A 24,162-nucleotide genomic window follows, 5' to 3' on the forward strand; every position below is an offset into this window, starting at 1 on the left:
CATGATGGATCTCTTGTCTTTAACAGGGTTCATTATTTATCTCAGAATGAACCGCGGGGAAAGGCGTGAAGAGAAAAAAAGACAGTGATTGAATGAATAAAGTCTTTGTGGCGGGAGATCGTGAGCCGTTTGCAAAACGCCAAAAAAAAAAAAAAAAAAAAAAAAAAAAAAAACCTAATCAAATCGATTCAAACGGATGAACTGACCGTTTAAAAAAAAAAAAAAAAAAAAAAAAAAAAAAAAAACTATAATGTATGATTTTGCGTCTCGAATCTGATCCACTCTGAACGCGGGCTTTTATTTTTTATTTTAAAGCTGTGTGAAATCACTCTGCTGAGTCACTCATCCTACCCGGGCAGTCAGTAGTGAACATCAGAGAATGAGCTCGCGCGATCGAACCCGAGCTTCCCTCGCGCATTTCTGTGAGAATAATCACCAGCCCCTGCCACCACGCGCATCTAAGCCGCGTTCTCTGGACTCCATTTGTCATCCCGAGTCGCCAATAAAGAGAGCAGTTTAGTTAGATCAACGCAGAGCGGCACGTTTGCGTTACTAAACCGTGTTTCAGTAAAAGTGTTCGCAGGGATGGGTTTGTCGAGCCTGACGGCTGATGGGGCTTAAACTGTTTAGCCCGAAATGCATCTGTTCACGCGGTGTTTCGTGTTATTTTCAGAAATGTTCGAGTCTAATCCGTTATGCACAGGCGCCCAAAAAAAAAAAAAAAAAAAAAAAAAAGTCAAAATACATAAATAAATAAATAAATAAATAAATAAATAAAAAATCACGGCAGTACAGTTTGTCTTCTAGCAGCGTTTGTTTACAGACATGGCAACCTGACAGCGGAGTCGTCTGAGAGAGAACGCTCAACACGCTGAGAGTGGCGTTATCATTCTCACAAACAAAACGAAGGAAGAAATAAATGAAATAATCTACTCGGAATCAACATTCTCTCGCAGCACTGAAACGCGAGACGGAGAATATAAAGTATATACTGTATATCAGGACCGTGTAAATTATATATATATATATATATATATATATATATATATATATATATATATATGTATATGTATATATGTGTGTGTGTGTGTAATATTTCAAGATTTAAATATATATATATATATTAAAGATATGTACAATACTGCGCAATAGTCTTTGAATGCATTTTTTTTGCGTTAGATGTTTCGTTTATATCGTCTGCATTAGTGTGTCAGTAGCCCGGGGAAATGAAATGAATAAATAAATAAATAAATACATATGTGTATTTGCTCTATCGTTATGGAAAGGTCACGTTGTTTGGGATATTAAAATCAACGGGAATACATTTTCCCGTAGAGAAACCGGAGGACGTTTTTGCGTGATTTTTAGCTGTGGAGATTTTTGTGTTGGGGTTATGTCGGTAGACGAGACCTTTTAGCCGGACACGTGTTTTGACGCACGTGAATCGGAGAGGGCTTCGACTGAACGTCTCGGCCCGGATCTGCGGGAAATCCGCGGTGATTTCGAACGATCGCACGCTCCCCCGGACATCGCGGCGTTTCCTGGGTTTCGCGTTCATTTCTGCGGGCGCGAAATCGTTAAATCCCGGAGGGCCTGACTAAGAACGCGTCGAAAAACCCGGTATCTTAGCAAGTGAAAAGCGTTATCGTGTAAAATTTCTCGTTATTAGTAGATTGCTTTAAGACAATTACGATAATAAAACCAAAAATTTTGATAATTAAAAAAGGCTAGTAACAACAACAACAACAACAACAACAACCATCATTATCATCATCATCATCATCATTATGGGATGTACTCAGAGTCACTTTAAGACCAAAGGTTATGTCATTATTTACGCAGGGATAGTTCAGTGTATTCAGAACCGGGTTATGCGCCTGCTTCAGTCTCTTTCCTATGCTCTTCAATCAGAATATTAAAATCGCCCGTGTGTTCTCCGAGGTTCTCTGAAGCCGAGCTTCGAAACGTCTCAGAGGAGTCCGAGGTGGTGTTTTACAACAGCTTATTTAAAAACAAACAGACAAACAAACAAACAAGTGACACACTGTGGTTACATCAAACTTCCAGACAGCGGCGCCGTACTTCATAGCGCTTCTCACTCGGGCCGATATCGCACCAGAAAAATGCGCTTCGGCTTCAACACCGGACCGTCCGTATCTCAGACACGCCTCCGTTTTAGTTTGCGTAACTCTTACGCAAATTCCGTAGTTACGTCGCTTTTAAACCCTCCCGACTCTTCCCGCGGTCACCGCAGGATAAACTCATGGCTACACGTTGTGGATACCCTTGACAGCGTTCTGTTTGTTTAATAGCGTTGGCTCTCTGCTCAGTGTTTAGAGAGCGCCGCAATGTTCTGATGCAACAGTGGCGTCGAGTGTGTGGTCGTATAAACACTGCAGTCAGCAACTTTTTATCAACTCACATTGTTTGGCAACCACTTAAAGCTACTGTGCTTCTCCCCCCCCCGCCGCTGCATACTATGTGACATTGCAGACTGCACAAATCCCCATCGGGTAGCGCTGTGTGTCAGTGTGTGTGTCATTGTGTGTGCATGCGTGTCAGTGTTTGTGCTTTCCTCCTGTGTCTGACACCTAATTAGGGGATTTAAGTTGGTTTGTTTTTACATCCTGCAGCTTGTACGGGGAAAACCGCTATCCTGCGAGATCGTGGGGAGTCTGTCTGAGCGTTCCAAAGCTTTCTACTAGTTATCATTGGTTTATATTATAGACAAGTGTGTGTGTGTGTGTGTGTGTGTGTTAGCCATGTGGATGAACGCTTTAAGTATTTCCCTTAATTGTGGTGTGTTTAAGTGTTAGAGCTGGAGGCAGGGCATGCCTCGGTGCTAACTACATTCGCTAATTACACTGTTAGATTAGATACGTAACGAAAGCCAGATGCTGCGATGTTTTACTTACAGATGTTCTTTGCTGTTTGGTGTAAAGAAATACGTTCAAGCAAAAAAAACCCCAAAACAACCCCAACTAGATAATCGTGTAGATAGAGTTAGGTTTGCGCACTGTGAGGACAAAATGTAATTCACAAAGACTAAATATAATCGATTAGCAACGCACGTTTCATTTAAGTTTCCTTAAGAGATGTCGCTTCATTTACACAAGTAGCAACAACAACAACGACAAAAAAAAGAAGAAGGTCACGTGGTGTGTGTTTACCGAACGTGATGGCGACAGTGTTCAACTGAACGCTTTGGGAAGTTTGAAATGTTTGCGCAGCCCTTCGTGAATGAACGGATTATAAATATCCGCTAATCATTTTAACGACTTTCCTGTTTTTGGTTTGCGTTTTGGATTGTTGTTTTTCTGCAGAGCTCCTGTTATTGTTCTCATTAATTTTCTAACCGTCAATATAATATTTAAAAAAAAACAAAGAACAAAATCAGCAAAAAGCAAATAAAAACACAAATTAGGGGGAAAACGCACACAAACCACCGCCGACGGCGTAATTAGGAGTTAATTGGGAAGGCAACATCATGTTTTGGGGGTTTTGGTAGAAATGATAATGGTGCACTTGAGATAATAGATGGCATCATGAAGAAGGATGATTATCTGGAGATACTGAAGCGATACCTTGAGACTTTCAGAATTGGTCGCAACCGTGTATTCCAGCAGGACGATGTTGTTTTTAAGCGGTTTTGTTATACGGTAGAGGTTTGCTAGGATCAAAGTGGAAGTGTCGGAGTGGCCATGACAAAGCCCTGACCTGAATCCCACAGCGAATTTTTGGACTGAACTGAAAAAGCGTGTCTGAGCGAGGAGGCCTGCAAACCTGACTGTGTTATACCAGTTCGGTCCGGAGGAAAGAACAACAATTCCAGCAAAGTATTGGGAGAGAAAAGTATTGGGATAAGATTGTGGAGGAAAAATGTTAGGAGAAGATTGTGGAGGAAAAGTGTTGGGAGAAGATTGTGGAGGAAAAATGTTAGGAGAAGATTGTGGAGGAAAATATAGGGAGAAGATTGTGGAGGAAATGTGTTGGGAGAAGATTGTGGAGGAAATGTGTTGGGAGAAGATTGTGGAGGAAAATATAGGGAGAAGATTGTGGAGGAAATGTGTTGGGAGAAGATTGTGGAGGAAAAGTATAGGGAGAAGATTGTGGAGAAGGTATGTGTAGGGAGAAGATTGTGGAGGAAATGTGTTGGGAGAAGATTGTGGAGGAAAAGTATAGGGAGAAGATTGTGGAGGAAATGTGTTGGGAGAAGATTGTGGAGGAAAAATGTTAGGAGAAGATTGTGGAGGAAATGTGTAGGGAGAAGATTGTGGAGGAAATGTGTTGGGAGAAGATTGTGGAGGAAATGTGTTGGGAGAAGATTGTGGAGGAAATGTGTTGGGAGAAGATTGTGGAGGAAAAGTATGGGGAGAAGATTGTGGAGGAAATGTGTAGGGAGAAGATTGTGGAGGAAAAATGTTAGGAGAAGATTGTGGAGGAAATGTGTAGGGAGAAGATTGTGGAGGAAAATATAGGGAGAAGATTGTGGAGGAAATGTGTTGGGAGAAGATTGTGGAGGAAATGTGTTGGGAGAAGATTGTGGAGGAAAAGTATGGGGAGAAGATTGTGGAGGAAATGTATAGGGAGAAGATTGTGGAGGAAATGCGTTGGGATAAGATTGTGGAGGAAATGTATAGGGAGAAGATTGTGGAGGAAAAGTATGGGGAGAAGATTGTGGAGGAAATGTGTAGGGAGAAGATTGTGGAGGAAATGTATAGGGAGAAGATTGTGGAGGAAATGTATAGGGAGAAGATTGTGGAGGAAAAGTATGGGGAGAAGATTGTGGGGGAAATGTGTAGGGAGAAGATTGTGGAGGAAATGTGTTGGGAGAAGATTGTGGAGGAAATGTATAGGGAGAAGATTGTGGAGGAAATGCGTTGGGAGAAGATTGTGGGGGAAATGTATAGGGAGAAGATTGTGGGGGAAATGTATAGGGAGAAGATTGTGGAGGAAATGTGTTGGGAGAAGATTGTGGAGGAAAAATGTTAGGAGAAGATTGTGGGGGAAATGTGTAGGGAGAAGATTGTGGAGGAAATGTGTAGGGAGAAGATTGTGGAGGAAATGTGTTGGGAGAAGATTGTGGAGGAAATGTATAGGGAGAAGATTGTGGAGGAAAAATGTTAGGAGAAGATTGTGGAGGAAATGTATAGGGAGAAGATTGTGGAGGAAATGTATAGGGAGAAGATTGTGGAGGAAATGTGTTGGGAGAAGATTGTGGAGGAAAAGTATGGGGAGAAGATTGTGGAGGAAATGTGTTGGGAGAAGATTGTGGAGGAAATGTATAGGGAGAAGATTGTGGGGGAAATGTGTAGGGAGAAGATTGTGGAGGAAATGTGTAGGGAGAAGATTGTGGAGGAAATGTATAGGGAGAAGATTGTGGAGGAAATGTGTAGGGAGAAGATTGTGGAGGAAATGTATAGGGAGAAGATTGTGGAGGAAATGTATAGGGAGAAGATTGTGGATTGTGGCAATTAAAAGGCAATGACACCATATACTAACAGGGTGTATGTAAACTTTTGACCGGTTGTAAATCTTATATGGTAAATTAAAGCTGAAATAAACCTGTCTCTTCGCTATTATATTAAAAGGATCTGTTTTGAATATACAGTAGTTACTCTAATCGACTTAACACAGGAAACGTGTGCTAATATGAAATGTGTCGAGTTTTTAGCTGGAATGCCTTCATCATAGATGTATGTAAACTGTTAATAAGAAACTCTCAAAGGGGGCGCTGTTGAGCCCCGAGGCTACGACTTGATGACCACCATTTCTGGTATTCCTGCCAAGTTTCATGATGTTTTCCTAATGGATCCTAACGATAGTAATAATACCTGTTGCAGTTAACCAAGAAATTATGGGGGATAGGATCGAAGGTTCGAATCCCAGCTCCGCTTGTATGTTCTCTCTGTGCTTCGGGGGTTTCCTCCGCCAGCCCGGATACCTGTCTTGTAGTCTCACTGGCATTTCCAAATCGTCCGTAGTGCATGAATGTGTGTGTGTGTGTGATTGTGCCCTGTGATGAGTTGGCACTCCGTCCAGGGTCCCCGAGTCCCCTGGGATAGGCTCCAGGCTCTCCGCGACCCTGTGTAGGATAAGCGGTACAGAAGATGGATGGATGGATGGATGGATGGATTATGGGGGATGCAGACTTGCATTGAAACTTTTTTAATGCAAATTTAGGATTCAGTCTATAAAACTTCTGAGCGGTTAAGGGGAAATGTTGCTGTAATGGGCAGATTATCAGTCGTAGCGGTTTGGATTCCAGTTTTTCAGCCCAAAGCGTCCTGTGAGGCATTATTTTGGCAATGTTCTGGACATTTTGGAAACAGCCAGACTGTTCTCTATCTCACGGAGAGAGTGAAGGTAAAAACACAGCAGGGACCTCAGCAGGACACGGTCTCGATTTTAGACAGCACAAATCCTAGCTCTGAATAAACGGCGTTATATAAAACACACGGTTCTGACCCTTTCGTCCGCTCGTATCTCTCAGCCTGTTCCACCGTAATGGCTTCAAATAACTAATTAGCGGACGCCTTTTTCTCAGGGCCCGCTTTTCCATTAGGACGAAAAAGGACCGATGTTGATGGACGTTCACTGGTTTTTATTTAAACGCGGGATTTAAAACGAAGGCCTGTTTTACCACTGGATGAAATATAATTCAGGCCGGTCTCGTCCGACGGTGTACAGGGCCGCCGAGGTTAATAGAGGACGCGTCTGCATGAGATGACGCATCTTTAGCGGTTTTCGGACGTTCTGGGAGTCATTTTTTTTCAGAGGACTCGTATTCAGGCCTACGTTTCTCTTCATTTTTGGTTATAGCGAGTTATTAAAAAGCAGATACGCGCATTTCTTCATGCTAATCTAATCCTGCAGTAGCGGCTCTGACATCTCCAAACCCGCACTCAGAGAAACCATGGAAAGATCGAGTCGGTCGTGGCACTAGGATCAGGATACGGATTTAAAACATGTCTATTCATGCTTTATTTTCCACCAAGCTTTGAAGTTGATTTAAATGCGAATTCATTTAAATTCCTATATTTAATATTCAGTCGAGTCGTAATAAAATAGCTGACAAATATTCCGTAATTTGGTCATATGAATAGTTTGAATGTTGTTTCGTTGCAGGATAAATAAACGTTTTTATTTATTTTGAACCTTTTTGGAATTCAGTATGTCGTTGATCAATTTGAAAATAGTGTTTTTTTTTTTTTTTTTTTTTTTTTTTTGTTTTTTTTGTTTTTTTTTAAATTTTGCAGCCTATTTTAATTCCAGTTAATTTGAGTTGCTTTTTTCCACCTTCAATATGAATATGGTACACTGTAATTTGTGTAACAATAATAATCTGCGTATAATAACAATAATAATAATGATAATAATAATAATAATAATAATTTTTTAAAAATGATTTAAATGTTTTCACAGTAATTCACAATAATTCACAGTAACTTGCGGTAATTCACAGTCAGAGCTGTCAGGTTTTTAAAAAAAATGCCATACGCCAGCTCCGATGTGTCCCACATCGTCGCACCTGAAAGTAGTACTCTCCCCAAATATATGGTGCAGCATACACGGAGCCGGAGGCATCCGAACAGAGAAGGCCTTCTTTTTCCACAAGGCCTCGTGTGTTAGCCAGTTAGCTAATAATGGGTGTGTCCCAAATGTAGCAAAAATCCTCCCATCTAAGGCTGTATTCGGAGCAGGACGGCATCGATTCATATTCGAAACGGACTTAATGCGCTTAACGACCGTTAGCGTGTGTTATTGTGACATTGTTGTGCTACCTGTCTCAAAGGTGCATCCAGAAGCATCGCCTTAAGCTGCGTTCATTTGTTAATACACAGCCTGGGACGCATTATGCAAATCAAACAAAGAATTTTACAAAACAACCGTTTGTTATCGACTTTGTGTTCCGCTAGATTTATAGATATATAAGAATGTGGCGGTGCCCCTGGTGGGTGTATACGGCTACTACAGCTTGCGCCGCTAGCAAAGCTAATACGAAGCCTGGCACGTAACGTACGTCAAATGACCGATTTTCACACTTACACAAAATATATTCCGTGACGATACCTTTTGCGTTTCAGATTATAGTTCCAGGTTTTCGTCCTGCACCTTTAACTCGCATCTAATTATATTTAAAGTTTGGAATAAGATACTTTGTGTCCTAATGAAGCCAAAAATTGTGGTTACCACCCAGACGTTGATTATTTTCCTATAGCATCGTGTCCCGGCGCGTTTTATTCTCTGTATGCCACATCCAACTGGCGATGATTCAAATTTTGTAGTCGTTAAAGAACAACACGCCGTATGTTTATCCATTTCTAGTTGCATTTACTGTTGTAGAACACGTACATAGCACACGTTACACAGTTTATAGCGGCTGTAAACAGTCGTTCCCTCACAAGCCTCTCGTTTTTCTCCCTCTTGAAGTTAAGAAGGCAAAAAAGCAGCTTCTCATGTTTCGGAGGAACTGCAAAGCGTGAACTCGTCTGTCCTGAAGACGTTGGAAAGCTGCAGCTTTGCCTCTGATACTGGAGACTCCTTCCATAAATGCTAAATAAACGTTACACATCAATAAGCCTTACGGAAAACATCACCACATTTTTTTTTCTTTATTCGTTTATGTGACGTTTCCACCGTACAGGTCCACGTGTAAGTTGTTAGCATAGAAAAGATCATGCATTCGATCGTACATCAGAGCCGCTGTTATAGAAAATGAATCAACACCTTCTGACCAATCAGAATCCAGAATTCGAAATGCCGGGGGTTCGTTGGTTTTACAGTTCCACGCTGTACTTGTAAGTGGAAGGGCCGCTGTATGTCGTACGTTTCCTCCTGTACAAAATGCAAACCGAAATGCGATGTGTACGAACGAGCTCGCTCTCGACTCTCGCCTCTCAACTCCTTTGCGCACGTTAGCCTGCATCATGACAGCACCCTCTCTCCACTCGGTAATTGCAGTGTGGGCTGGCAGGAGGTGTGAGTTAACGGGCTCATCCGGTGGCAGCAGTCAGCTCTGGGGAACCTGTCAATGTCTGTATGAAGGAAAAACCATGCGCTCGACTTCATGCTGGAGAAACACCCATGCATTTTAATGGTGCCGCTGTAAGGATTTCTGAAATTCAAACGTGCCGTCATTAGAAGTGTATTTATTCGCTCTGTGGTTGGCGAGCAGATAAAGTCCTGCCCAGTGACGGCGCCTGAACCGTCTCAGCAGCAAACGCTAATGGAGGAAAATGTGGATTTGACATGCGGATGTCAATACGGGCTGGAGATACCTCGGGTTAGAGATTAACTATTATTTCATTATGTACTCGTAGAAAGATAGAAGAGCTCTCGGTCTTCGGAGTGTTGAGCTGAGCAGCTGTTTGACTCGCCTCGAACACTTCAGAGCGTGAAATTTCATTTCATTCCAGCTTAAAGCCACATGCGGTAACTGGATGCAGAAACATGGGCAAATGTTCAAATCGAATTCCTTACTTTCACGCAAAGGTGCCAACATTTACTGTCGTTTACTGCATTTATGAATTTTGGCTACGGCGCTACCTGAAAACGATGGTTTTTTGCTAAAGCAGCTTCCAGACCAAGCACGAAAGGAATTCAACGGTCCTGATTCACTGAAGGGGAAAGGACTCGGGATGTAATAGACTTTTTTTTTGCGTTCGGTAGCAGTTACCTTTAGGGCTGATTGGCTGATGGCGGCCATGTATTAAAAATCCATGTCAAACACTGATTGGCTGATGGCGGCCATGTTTTTCTATTACTTGCTGAGAACTGATTGGCTGATGGCGGCCATGGTTTTTAATTACTTGCTGAGAACTGATTGGCTGATGGCGGCCATGTTTTTTAAAAACTTGCTGAAAACTGATTGGCTGATGGCGGCCATGTTTTTTATTTACTTGCTGAGAACTGATTGGCTGATGGCGGCCATGTTTTTTAATTACTTGCTGAGAACTGATTGGCTGATGGCGGCCATGTTTTTTAAAAACTTGCTGAAAACTGATTGGCTGATGGCGGCCATGTTTTTTAATTACTTGCTGAAAACTGATTGGCTGATGGCGGCCATGTTTTTTAATTACTTGCTGAGAACTGATTGGCTGATGGCGGCCATGTTTTTTAAAAACTTGCTGAAAACTGATTGGCTGATGGCGGCCATGGTTTTTAATTACTTGCTGAGAACTGATTGGCTGATGGCGGCCATGTTTTTTAAAAACTTGCTGAAAACTGATTGGCTGATGGCGGCCATGTTTTTTAATTACTTGCTGAGAACTGATTGGCTGATGGCGGCCATGTTTTTTAAAAACTTGCTGAAAACTGATTGGCTGATGGCGGCCATGGTTTTTAATTACTTGCTGAGAACTGATTGGCTGATGGCGGCCATGTTTTTTAAAAACTTGCTGAAAACTGATTGGCTGATGGCGGCCATGGTTTTTAATTACTTGCTGAGAACTGATTGGCTGATAGCGGCCATGTTTTTTAAAAACTTGCTGAAAACTGATTGGTTGATGGCCATGCTTTTTAAATGACCAATTCATCATTTAGTCTTTACTTTTTGAAGTGTTTATTATTAGTCTTATCTTTCCATCGAAACAGTAATGTATTAGAATAATCAGCACCTGCTGACCAATCAGATTCCAGAATTTAACAGCGCTGTGCTGTCCTTCTGTTTATCTCTTTATATCGCCACTCTGAATAGTATTAGTGTAAGTGAGTGAATGAGGATTGACAGCTCAGCGTGTGCTGTTAGAGGTCTCGATCCTGTTAAACACTGATACGAGACAAACGCAGCACTTTGTGCTGGTGTTTACGAGCGACTGGGCCGTGCGTCAATAACACAAACTCATCCAAATGTTCTATTTACTACGGAACTGTGTTTAACGCTGCTGGAACTGCTGCATTCAGTAGAATATATATCTATTTATCTTAAGGAAGGGTTTTTTTTTTTTTTTTTTTTTTAACAAAATGTGGAATGTGAGGAATTAAGGTATCATTACCACGTCTACATTCACACTGCTCAGTTACACAGCATCAAGCAGTGACACGACTGCTGCTTTGGATTTAAACTGAGCTTTACTGAGCTCGTATTTAACTTCCTCCCATCACGCTGACCCACTGCTGTGGCTACAGGAGAGTTAATTACTCTAATGTCTACCTTTTACAGCAGTGGGTGTGGACGACCGGGACCACCTCTATAGAGCGTGATTATCTTGTCGTAGGCCAGATGCTCTGCTTCTTCCTGATCGTTGTGTATTTTAAAAAAGAGAGAGAGGGGAAAAAAAAACTGAAGTAAAACCACTGGCCATGAGCACACATGCAGGTGGATGCAAAATGCTGCAAATCTGCTCTTTATGTAACATCTCTAGCTGAAAATCTTTGAAAGATTGATTTTTTCCAAATAGCAACCTTGATTGTTAGAAAGGCTCTGTATAATGGATTGCATTATTATTATTATTATTATTATTATTATTAGTAGTAGTAGTAGTGGTAGTAGTAGTATTAGAAGCAGAAGTAGGAGTGCTATTAGAAGTACAGTAGTAGAAGTAGTAGTTCTGTTAGTAGTAGAAGTATTAGAAGTAGTAGAGGTGATATTAGTAGCTGTAATAGCAGTAGTATTAGAAGTAGTAGTAGTAGTAGTATTAGAAGTAGTAGAGGTGATATTAGTAGCTGTAATAGCAGTAGTATTAGTAGTAGTAGTAGTAGTAGTAGAAGTAGTATTAGAAGTAGTAGAGGTGATATTAGTAGCTGTAATAGCAGTAGTAGTAGTAGTAGTAGTAGTATTAGTAGTAGTATTAGAAGTAGTAGTAGTAGTAGTAGTATTAGAAGTAGTAGAGGTGATATTAGTAGCTGTAATAGCAGTAGTATTAGTAGTAGTAGTATTAGTAGTAGTATTAGAAGTAGTAGTAGTAGTAGTAGTAGTATTAGAAGTAGTAGAGGTGATATTAGTAGCTGTAATAGCAGTAGTAGTAGTAGTAGTAGTATTAGTAGTAGTATTAGAAGTAGTAGTAGTAGTAGTAGTAGTAGTAGTATTAGAAGTAGTAGAGGTGATATTAGTAGCTGTAATAGCAGTAGTATTAGTAGTAGTAGTAGTAGTAGTATTAGAAGTAGTAGTAGTAGTAGTAGTATTAGAAGTAGTAGAGGTGATATTAGTAGCTGTAATAGCAGTAGTATTAGTAGTATTAGTAGTAGTAGTATTAGTAGTAGTAGTAGTAGTATTAGAAGTAGTAGTAGTAGTAGTAGTAGTATTAGAAGTAGTAGAGGTGATATTAGTAGCTGTAATAGCAGTAGTAGTAGTAGTAGTAGTATTAGTAGTAGTATTAGAAGTAGTAGTAGTAGTAGTAGTAGTAGTAGTATTAGAAGTAGTAGAGGTGATATTAGTAGCTGTAATAGCAGTAGTATTAGTAGTAGTAGTAGTAGTAGTATTAGAAGTAGTAGTAGTAGTAGTAGTATTAGAAGTAGTAGAGGTGATATTAGTAGCTGTAATAGCAGTAGTATTAGTAGTATTAGTAGTAGTAGTATTAGTAGTAGTAGTAGAAGTATTAGAAGTAGTAGTAGTAGTAGTAGTAGTATTAGAAGTAGTAGAGGTGATATTAGTAGCTGTAATAGCAGTAGTAGTAGTAGTAGTAGAAGTATTAGAAGTAGTAGAGGTGATATTAGTAGCTGTAATAGTAGTAGTAGTAGTAGTAGTAGTAGTAGTAGTAGTAGTAGTATTAGAAGTAGTAGAGGTGATATTAGTAGCTGTAATAGCAGTAGTATTAGTAGTATTAGTAGTAGTAGTAGAAGTAGTATTAGAAGTAGTAGAGGTGATATTAGTAGCTGTAATAGCAGTAGTATTAGTAGTATTAGTAGTAGTAGTAGTATTAGTAGTAGTAGTAGTAGTAGTAGTATTAGAAGTAGTAGAGGTGATATTAGTAGCTGTAATAGCAGTAGTATTAGAAGTAGTAGTAGAAGTAGTAGTAGTATTAGAAGTAGTAGAGGTGATATTAGTAGCTGTAATAGCAGTAGTATTAGAAGTAGTAGTAGAAGTAGTAGTAGTATTAGAAGTAGTAGAGGTGATATTAGTAGCTGTAATAGCAGTAGTATTAGTAGTAGTAGCAGCAGTAGTATGTTTAGAAATAGTAGCCGTTGTATTAGAAGTAGTAATATTAGTAGAAGTAGTAGTAGTAATAGTAGTATTAGAAGTAGTAGTGGTCTTCTTCCTCTTCTTTCTCTTATTATTATTATCATTATTAATAATAATATTATTAATATTATTATTATTATTCATAGTAGTATTACCTAATAAGGACAAAGGCATGTACTGATAATGAATCCTGATGAAATGAACTAAGTTATAATTACTAATGTACTAACTGGAACAGCACATGGATTAAATGGACTACACCTAATCATGAAAAGTCCATTTAACAAGGTAAAAATAAAATCTAGAAAAATTCCTAAGGTTGAGGTAAAACAGGTTCGCCTTAACGTACTTTCACACTAGCAGATGACAAGTCGTTGGCGTCGTTTGTGGGCGTGGACCATTATTTTTCTATAATCGGGATTAGAAACCGTAGTAGACGTGTGTTAAAGCTAGCTAGTTAAAGACAAGTGAAACAGCACTCTAATCAGCACGATTTACACGTCGTGCGCTCGGCCTCGGACGCTGACTCTCGGATCAGATCAGCAAAACGGGCTGTTCTAGCTATGTACATTCACCCGAGGCAACAGCGATCTCTGATACCACCTTCCGAGCGTCATTTTCTTCGTAATGTCTCTATACACCTTTATTGAGAGCTTGCATATGATGGGATAAAATGAAACCGTATATGTATATGTATAAATTGTGGTGAAGCAAAATGTCCCTGAGATGAAGGAGCAAGACACACACGCTCTGTCCACGGAGAAGCGGCAGAAATAAGTGTTGCGAGCGTGGCGTGTGCACTTGACCCGGTGCGTGCATGCTGTTCAGAATGGTGGATTGGGATAAGACAAGCTCAGCTAAACTGGATTCATTTCAAGCCACAGTGAGCACGGTGAAGGGATTTGTTGATTTTGCTCTCTTCTGACAGTTTACAGCCTGCTGGATGTTGGAGAGAGATCAGGAGACGAGAGTTTTCTTTGACGTCGTAGACATCTGAAGGAGGAAAGCAGGAGGGTGGAGGAGGAGAGCTGAGGAGAAACACTAGCCAGATTGTAGCTGAGATTTTACAGTCACGATCTGCATTAATGACTGCAGGACGTGTGTTCAGGCTGATACCGTAATGTGATCAGGGTTTATTGTCAGATTTCTCGAAAATTCCCAGCTCTATTGCATCATCATCGTCATCATCATCATCATCATAATAATAATAATAATAATAATAATAATAATACAACAACAAAAACAGCAATGCAACTAATAATAAAAAATGTAATAACCAACAACAACAAACCAAATAAAAATAAAACTATTAATAATAACAACTACCACCACCCCCCAAAAACAACAAATGAAGATAAATCTATCACCATCCACAACAACAATAATTAAACATCAAATAATAAAACTATTAATAACCTAACCACCACCAAAAACAACAAAACATTATATAATAATAAAATGATTAATAATAACTACCATCACCCCCACCACCACCACCAAATAATAATAATAATAATAATAATAATAATAATAATAAATCTATTACCATCCACAAGAACAAAAATTAAACATCAAATAATAAAACTATTAATAATACCCCACCCCATCACACTACCACCACCAACAGCAGCAACAAAACCAAATAATACATCTATTAATAATAACCACTCCCACCTTAAACAACAACAAAATTAAAACATCTAATAATAAAGATATTAAGAATTCCCACCATCACAACAACAAATAATAATAATAATTATAATAATAATAAATCTATTACCATCTACAACAACAATAAACATAAAAAAACTATTAATCATACCCCCACCCCCATCACTACCACCACCAACAACAGCAACAACAAATCTAATAATACAGCTATTAATAATAACCACTCCCACCTTAAACAACAACATTAACACATCTAATAATACAGCTATTAATAATAACCACTCCCACCTTAAACAATAACATTAACACATCTAATAATACATCTATTAATAATAACCACTCCCACCTTAAACAATAACATTAACACATCTAATAATACATCTATTAATAATAACCACTCCCACCTTAAACAAAAACATTAACACATCTAATAATACATCTATTAATAATAACCACTCCCACCTTAAACAACAACATTAACACATCTAATAATACATCTATTAATAATAACCACGCCCACCTTAAACAATAACATTAACACATCTAATAATACATCTATTAATAATAACCACTCCCACATTAAACAATAACATTAACACATCTAATAATACATCTATTAATAATAACCACTCCCACCTTAAACAACATTAACACATCTAATAATTATCTATTAATAATAACCACTCCCACCTTAAACAACAACATTAACACATCTAATAATACATCTATTAATAATAACCACTCCCACCTTAAACAACATTAACACATCTAATAATACATCTATTAATAATAACCACTCCCACCTTAAACAACATTAACACATCTAATAATACATCTATTAATAATAACCACTCCCACCTTAAACAACAACATTAACACATCTAATAATACATCTATTAATAATAACCACTCCCACCTTAAACAACAACATTAACACATCTAATAATACATCTATTAATAATAACCACGCCCACCTTAAACAACAACATTAACACATCTAATAATAAAGCTATTATTAATTCCACCACCAACAACAAAACAAATATTAATAAAACCATCCCCAACAACAACATTAATAATAATACAACTAATAATAAATCTGTCACCATCCACAACAACAACAGCGATAATAATACAACTCATAATACACCACCACCCACCGCCAGCAATTTCGTAATTCACGTTTATAAAGGTTTATAATCTTCACTGTTAACACCAGCAGGAAACTGTTAGATAGCCGAGACCTTCGATGACGTCATCGCGGGTTATTTCAGATTGATCATAAATGATATTAGACTTGTTTGTACCACTCAAAACCACTCTCAATTTTCAAACAGCCGGCTCAGTTGCTTGGGGAATAACAGATTTCTTGTACTTGTTTGGGCCTCAGGATGCTACACTATCTATCTGTTCGAGAGCATTATATATTCATTATATATTCATGATTCTCACAGACAAGTGACGAGAAATATTACGCGTATTTCCCCGCTCTTCCAGTAAGCTGCTGTTAAACATTTCTGCAGAGACAGGCCTACAACACAACTTATAACAGACCGCTAGATTTGTCTGATTTAGCCGTGTTCATCACACTTATTCTAAAATAATAAAAACCCGGTCCGAGACGATCCTAATCCGCGAAGGGAATAAATACAATAATATCAGTGTGAGTATTTTGTTGAAAAGGACCGTACAGAACCCCGACGGTCCTTTCTTTAAGCAAAGGCAGCGATTATTCATTCCTCTCATCAAATTGCTTTTGTTTATGATGTGATTTTGAACAATGACAGGCAGTTATTGCATGCTTTCTACCACAGCACTGTTGAATTCTGGATCCTGATTGGTCAAAAGGTGTTAGCATTTATTCCACTGCCAGCCCATAGTAATTTCTCCTTAACATCACACGCTGCAAGAGAGAGTGAAAGAGATGCTGGTGAGGGAACGACTGTTTATAACCGCCGTGACACGAGTGAGAACAGGAACTAACTTGTTTCACTGACTTTCCGCAACATTAAATGTAACTTTAAATTGAAGAAAATGACAAATTGCTCTTTAATATAATGTGAAATTTGTAAGCAAATTGCCCTAACCATAAACCCCTAACCTTAATCCTAACCCCTAACCATAAACCCCTAACCATAAACCCCTAACCTTAATCCTAACCCCTAACCATAAACCCCTAACCCCTAAAACTAACCCCTAACCATAAACCCCTAACCTTAATCCTAACCCCTAACCATAAACCCCTAACCCCTAAAACTAACCCCTAACCATAAACCCCTAACCATAAACCCCTAACCATAAACCCCTAACCTTAATCCTAACCCCTAACCATAAACCCCTAACCATAAACCCCTAACCATAAACCCCTAACCATAAACCCCTAACCCCTAAAACTAACCCCTAACCATAAACCCCTAACCATAAACCCCTAACCATAAACCCCTAACCTTAATCCTAACCCCTAACCATAAACCCCTAACCATAAACCCCTAACCATAAACCCCTAACCATAAACCCCTAACCTTAACCCTAACCCCTAACCATAAACCCCTAACCATAAACCCCTAACCTTAATCCTAACCCCTAACCATAAACCCCTAACCATAAACCCTAACCATAAACCCCTAACCTTAATCCTAACCCCTAACCATAAACCCTAACCATAAACCCCTAACCTTAATCCTAACCCCTAACCATAAACCCCTAACCATAAACCCCTAACCATAAACCCCTAACCTTAATCCTAACCCCTAACCATAAACCCTAACCATAAACCCCTAACCTTAATCCTAACCCCTAACCATAAACCCCTAACCATAAACCCCTAACCATAAACCCCTAACCTTAATCCTAACCCCTAACCATAAACCCCTAACCATAAACCCCTAACCTTAGACTTAACCCCTAACCATAAACCCCTAACCATAACCCTAACCCCTAACCATAAACCCCTAACCTTAATCCTAACCCCTAACCATAAACCCCTAACCTTAATCCTAACCCCTAACCATAAACCCCTAACCTTAACAATAACCCCTAACCATAAACCCCTAACCTTAACCCTAACCCCTAACCATAAACCCCTAACCTTAACCCTAACCCCTAACCATAAACCCCTAACCTTAACCCTAACCCCTAACCATAAACCCCTAACCTTAACCCTAACCCCTAACCATAAACCCCTAACCATAAACCCCTAACCCCTAACCATAAACCCCTAACCATAAACCCCTAACCCTAACCCCAACCCTAACCATAAACCCCTAACCCCTAACCATAAACCCCTAACCTTAACCCTAACCCCTAACCATAAACCCCTAACCTTAGACTTAACCCCAACCTTAAACCCCTAACCTTAGACTTAACCCCTAACCATAAACCCCTAACCTTAACCCTAACCCCTAACCATAAACCCCTAACCTTAGACTTAACCCCTAACCATAAACCCCTAACCATAAACCCCTAACCTTAATCCTAACCCCTAACCATAAACCCCTAACCTTAACCCTAACCCCTAACCATAAACCCCTAACCTTAGACTTAACCCCTAACCATAAACCTCTAACCTTAACCCTAACCCCTAACCATAAACCCTGACCTTAACCCTAACCCCTAACCATAAACCCTGACCTTAATCCTAACCCCTAACCATAAACCCCTAACCTTAGACTTAACCCCAACCTTAAACCCCTAACCTTAGACTTAACCCCTAACCATAAACCCCTAACCTTAGACTTAACCCCTAACCATAAACCCTTACCTTAATCCTAACCCCTAACCCCTAACCATAAACCCCTAACCATAAACCCCTAATCTTAAAGCTCACCCCTAACCCCTAACCATAAACCCCTAACCTTAACCCTAACCTTAGACATAACCCCAAATCCTAACCCCTAATCCCTAACCATAAACCCCTAACCTTAACCCTAACCTAATGTAAATTACATGCTGACAGTTAGCGAAACATTAGCCGTTTAAACGTTTCGACCCTGCAGGAGAGTGAGGCGTCTCTCTCTACCCCCCAGGATGTTAGTAGTATGTGATTTCCTCGTCGTTGGAAATGAATCCGTCGTCGACGCATCGTTTCACTAGCCTATTAACGCATCACGCTAGCTTAATAAATGCGGAATACTGAAACGATGCCTAATTCATCCAGTATTTTATGACACATCTTTGTAAATCTGCAAATTTCTACTTTTTTGTTTCAGTTCCTCCCAAAATATACGACATCTCATCGGACATCACGGTAAACGAAGGCGGCGACATTTCACTCTTCTGTTTAGCCAGCGGGAAACCAGAGCCGAAGATCACCTGGAGACACATCAGCCCATCAGGTGAGCTCGACGGCCGTGTCGGTTATCCGTATATCTCCGAGGTAGCACGTAGGCCGGACTATACAGGCGTTATCCGACTTGCGCGACAGGACCGGCCGCACATTTCGTGCGATTATTCAGTCAGCCGATCGTGTAGCAGCAAGAACGAGTCATAAACTCATGCAGACGCATGTCAAGAGCTTCAGGTAATGTTCACATCAAACGTCAGAACGAGGAGACATGTGATCTCAGTGACAGCTGAAGATGAGAAGGACCCGTGTCCGAAGGTTCCTGTTCTTGGCTGACAGGAATGGATCCTGGTGTGATCTTCTGCTGTTGGGTTTGACGCGTTTGTTGTGCGTTCTGAGATGCGTTTCCGCTCACCACGCTTGTACAGAGTGGGTATTTGAGTTACTGTAGCCTTCCTGTCAGCCCAAACCAGTCCTTCTGCTGGCAGGACCTCCGCTCACTGGGTGTTTTTTGGTTTTTCGCACCGCTCTTTGTAAGACTGTCGGGTGTGAAAATCCCAGAAGATTCTAAAAACCTGACACCAGTAATAATGCCATGGTTGATGACTGATATGAACATTAACTGACTTCTTAAACTCCAGGGTCTCGTCACCCAAACAATCGTGACGTGCGATGTGTTTTTTTCATTTCTAGTTCATTTTCATTTCCAGTTCAGATGCGGACGAAGATCCTCGCATAATATTCCATAAAAATTCCTTTTGAAACTTTGCAGCAGGCCGTGTTCCGTTATACTCCGAGCTTATAATTCGGCTCATCGTCAAAACCAACGTACGGCTGGGTTCACCGTTTATTTTACCAACCTCCAGCAGATTTATTTAAAAAAATAAATTTTTTAAAAAAGCTCTGCCATCGCCAGTTTATCTTCTGCTACGGCAGAACTTCCGAAAGTTTTTTAAAAAAATGTACTTTTCAGAAAAGCGCCGAGTGACCTTGAGCGCTTTTTTTCTGACCTTCGGTTTAAGTTTGAAGCGAGAAAAACTAACATGGAGGACAAAGTGACCGTGAAGGAAACGAGTCTTGTTAGTGAGCAAATACGATTCCCCTTGGGGATCAACAAAATACAACAAAAGTCTGTCTGTCTGTCTGTCTGTCTGTCTGTCTGTCTGTCTCATTGCCGTTGAATCCCACATTTCTTTTCTTTCTTTTTTTTACAGAATATTTGTACGCGACTTTTGTAAAATATGATTACGAAATTTGAATAATCAACTCGGAACCACGAGAAACAACAAATTAGCAAACGAACTACATCCTAAGAAAAAAGTAAAAGCCAACGAAAATTCGACGGGGCGAATGAATGGGCGGACTTTATTAATCCCCGATGGGAATTCCAGGAACTTGCGACTGAAATACAACATATGGAAGTTAGGCATTCTACCAAAGGCTTCACATAGATTCCATCAGCCAGATTATCTCGTAATAGCTCTAAATGCTACATACCAACTACATCTCTTACCAACAACCCAAAGAGTTACACCTTTCTTTATTCCTGATAATAGCACATCTACTCTAGAAAGCACGCTAGGCTAGTTAGTTAGCTAAGAATAGCTAGGAATCGTCGGGCGGGGGGGGGGGGGGCGTGACCACAATCATAGTAAAATCTAAATTATAACCTTCCGATGCCAATTAATCGGTGCCGATTTACACCGTAGACTTTTTCATCTCTGTCTCCCGAAATGTCCTATTATCGTTTATTTGAGAATGTCGCATGCTCAAAATATGACGCGTACATACTGCTGTGTTGCGACAAATATATAAAATAAATAAATAAATAAATAAAGATATTAAAAGCCCCTAGAGTGCATTAAGCTCATCTCGACGCTTCTGTCTCGTTCAGCCGTTGAAAAGACGTATGCACTTTAGCAGACCCGTGTGCAAATCGTCTGGCACAGCAGCAATTTCGAACGTTCCTGGATTTTATGAAGATGCATGTTGCACTTATCTGATAATTGAAGGCTTCACTTATCTTGTGCCTGTCATATTCCTCCTCTAGCACCTTTCTGCTATTGAATTCCTCTCTTTATGATTCGGTGAGTCACGAAAGCCGCGTTTAGTGAAAGCAGGGTTCTTTTGCCGTACACATGCTGAGTGCACGCTCAGATTAAGTGTGAATTAAAAAAAAGAAAGAAAAAAAAAAATACGAAGAAAATGATCACAATGAAAAGTTGACGTATTGTCCCGCGAAAACGATTCATCCACGATGAAGGTGGTACAGAGGAAGCTCGGGTACTCCAGAAATCTAAATTGTTTAATGATTAAAGATGATTTAAGGCTTTTTGTTTGTTTGTTTGTTTTTTGTTTGTTTTTTTGGGGCAGCACTTTCGCTCTTTATGTTAAGTTCAGAGAATGTAATGACGTTTATTAAACAGCACTATTAGAACGCTTACAGGATGAACCTATATCTTATTGCGTTATATTTTCTCACTCTGGGATGAAATATTTGATGTACCGCACACTCCTCACGTTGCTTTCTGAGTCAGACTTGGTTACACAATAAAACATGATGAATACAAACAAACAAGGATCAAAACCAGCCATGCATCGATACTCGTATCAGGTGTCGGTCGAATCTCCTGCTCATAGTGATTCCATAACGTGTCATAGTGAAAGTGTGGTGTGTCGGTCGGTACGTTAATCCGATATGGACCCGATTAAGACGATACTCTGATTAAGAAACCGGCATGTAGACGGAGATTATCGATGACCTTAATCCCATTAAAGTCACACTCGAAGTAAACACAGATGGAATTAAGGCGTGTGGAGTATTCCCGTTTTAGTCGCGTTACAGACGTGCACACACCTTAATCACGCTATTAACGCCGTGTGAGAGTTTTCACCGCATCGTGCGACAGGACACGTACACACACGGCAGCGCTCGACCGTTTGACGGCGAACGAGAGAGCACGGCCGCGTCCCGAACCGCGTACTTACCCGCTATATAGTCGGAGAAATACGTGCGTTCTGGCTACTATATAGACGGTAAGTACGCGGTTTGGGACGCAGCCCACGGCGTCAAGCGGTCGTCTATTACGACGCGTTCATAAAATAAAAAATAAAAACACCCAAAACTGTATACGGTCCCATAACGAAGACCGACTGTACGTCGATACGCGGAATCCTGCAGGGAACGTCGGACGTGTAACGACGTGTGACGTGACTCCGTCTACGTCTATAACACGTAAAACGTGAACATGAAAGGAATCTTCTAAAAGCGACTCACGTAAACACCTTAATCGGAATATTACACGTCTTATTCAGAATAAGCTCGAGAGCCAGATTGCTGCCGTCCGTGTGAACGTCGTCGATGTGAGACCATAGTGTAACGTACTGTAGAAATACAATAGTGTGTCAAAGTGTCATAATATTGTCATAACGTGTCATAACAGTGTGCCGCTCTTCCTGCGGACGTATAAAAACGCCTGCCTCGTCATTATTCGAACGCACGTTATGTTAAATCTTTTCAGTAATTAAAACTGGAAAGCAATAGAACGGAATCCGACGGTGCTAACCCACGGTGTTTGTAATTCAATGCATAATAATGCAAGAGCCTGTGTAAATGTCTGATAATGATGTTTTGTGCATCAATACAGGATCATTGAAGAGAATCGCGGTGCTTCAAAGACCCAATTATTTTTTACTATTGCTGGGTTTATAGTTCACCGCACTGCAAATTACCGCATGAGATCGTATCCCCTTTAGTAGCATAAATAACGAGTGTACCAAAAGAAAGAATCAGAAACGACACGTCGGTGTCACCACGACGACGACGACGACGACAACGGTAACAAAAAGCCACAAATCTGTTCCCGGCAAAACACTCCCCAGACTCGCCCGGGTTTCTCATGCTGCAATAAAATGACCAGAAACACTCTGCCAACGCAGCTAAAGAGTTCATCAGGGGAGAAAGTGGCCACTCTTACACTGGTCAAGTTGATTTCAATCCAATTGAGCATAAATATCACTTGTTGAAAAGCAGACGCTTGAAACAAGCCCAAAACAAACAGCATGTGAAATTGCCTATCGTGGAGGTCCGGGAACGTGTCTGGGAATTGGACCGTGGTGATTCCTGCGGGTCACGGACTCGACACAGGTGCTGTTTACTAAAGATTTAGGCTTTACCCGGGCTTCAATCCGATACTTTAGCTCGTTTATAAACCCGCCGGAGAAGATCACAAAGAGTGACGTTATTTAAAATGGCGTGGTGCGTGTAATAAACGTCCAGAGACCGACGTCGACGTTTTTATACCCTCGCCTCATATCGCTCTCTTTACTGAACTGAACTGAATGTTGATTATACAGCAAGGGGGGGGGGTGTAAAAAAAAAATTCCAATTTATATTTCACCACCCCAATAACCATATCTAAGTATTTCAGTGGCTCTCCCCCACCTCTTCCCTCCTCCCCCTCCTTGAATTCTATCTAGATGAAATCACCCTCTAAAAGACTGACATCTTTTTCTCCTCCATCATCGTAAACATGAAAAAGCCATCACTTCAGGACCAGCGTGACCTCCCGCCCCCCCCCTAAAAAGCGAAATACATTTCAAAACGAGAACAAGTGCTCTTTTTAATAAATTCAAAGCACTTTTTCCACCAGCGAGGTTTCGTGATGGTTCACGTGAAAGGTTAGTCACAGCCTGCACTTCCTGACCGGTAACGCTCCCTCCAAGCCTCTCCTCTTGTGATTTAAAGCCTCGGAGAACACGGAACCGTGATCTTTCTGGAAAACGCGGACCGAAGTGCTTCGGGTTCGATTCGAGCGACTGCCTCGTTTAAGCCCCGTCACGCCCGATTATCCCGACCCGGCGTCGTCGTCCTCCTCTATAACGTATATGTTGACCAGGATACACAAAACGTGATCTAGCATCACGATACACGGGACTACACGACGTGCAAATACACAACCAGATGACTCGGATGAGTACACAAGCGTAGTACACAGTAATAAATACACAGGATAGTGCATACATACTGGAAAGTACAACACGATACATCCCAAAATAAAATAAATAAATAAAGTTCTCATACACC

General features: G+C 40.4%; 1 protein-coding gene across 1 annotated transcript in view; it reads left to right on the forward strand.

Annotated features, from left to right (window-relative positions):
• The window catches only part of negr1 (neuronal growth regulator 1), a 177,937-nt gene that overhangs the window by 68,417 nt on the left and 85,358 nt on the right, over positions 1-24,162 (forward strand). Inside the window, exon 3 of the mRNA XM_017480445.3 lies at positions 19,003-19,128. Within this exon, the coding sequence (XP_017335934.1) occupies positions 19,003-19,128 (126 nt within the window). The remainder of the gene's footprint in view (positions 1-19,002; positions 19,129-24,162) is intronic.

The sequence above is a fragment of the Ictalurus punctatus genome, chromosome 11 (genome assembly GCF_001660625.3).
Source record: "Ictalurus punctatus breed USDA103 chromosome 11, Coco_2.0, whole genome shotgun sequence".
Taxonomy (NCBI): Eukaryota; Metazoa; Chordata; class Actinopteri; order Siluriformes; family Ictaluridae; genus Ictalurus; species Ictalurus punctatus.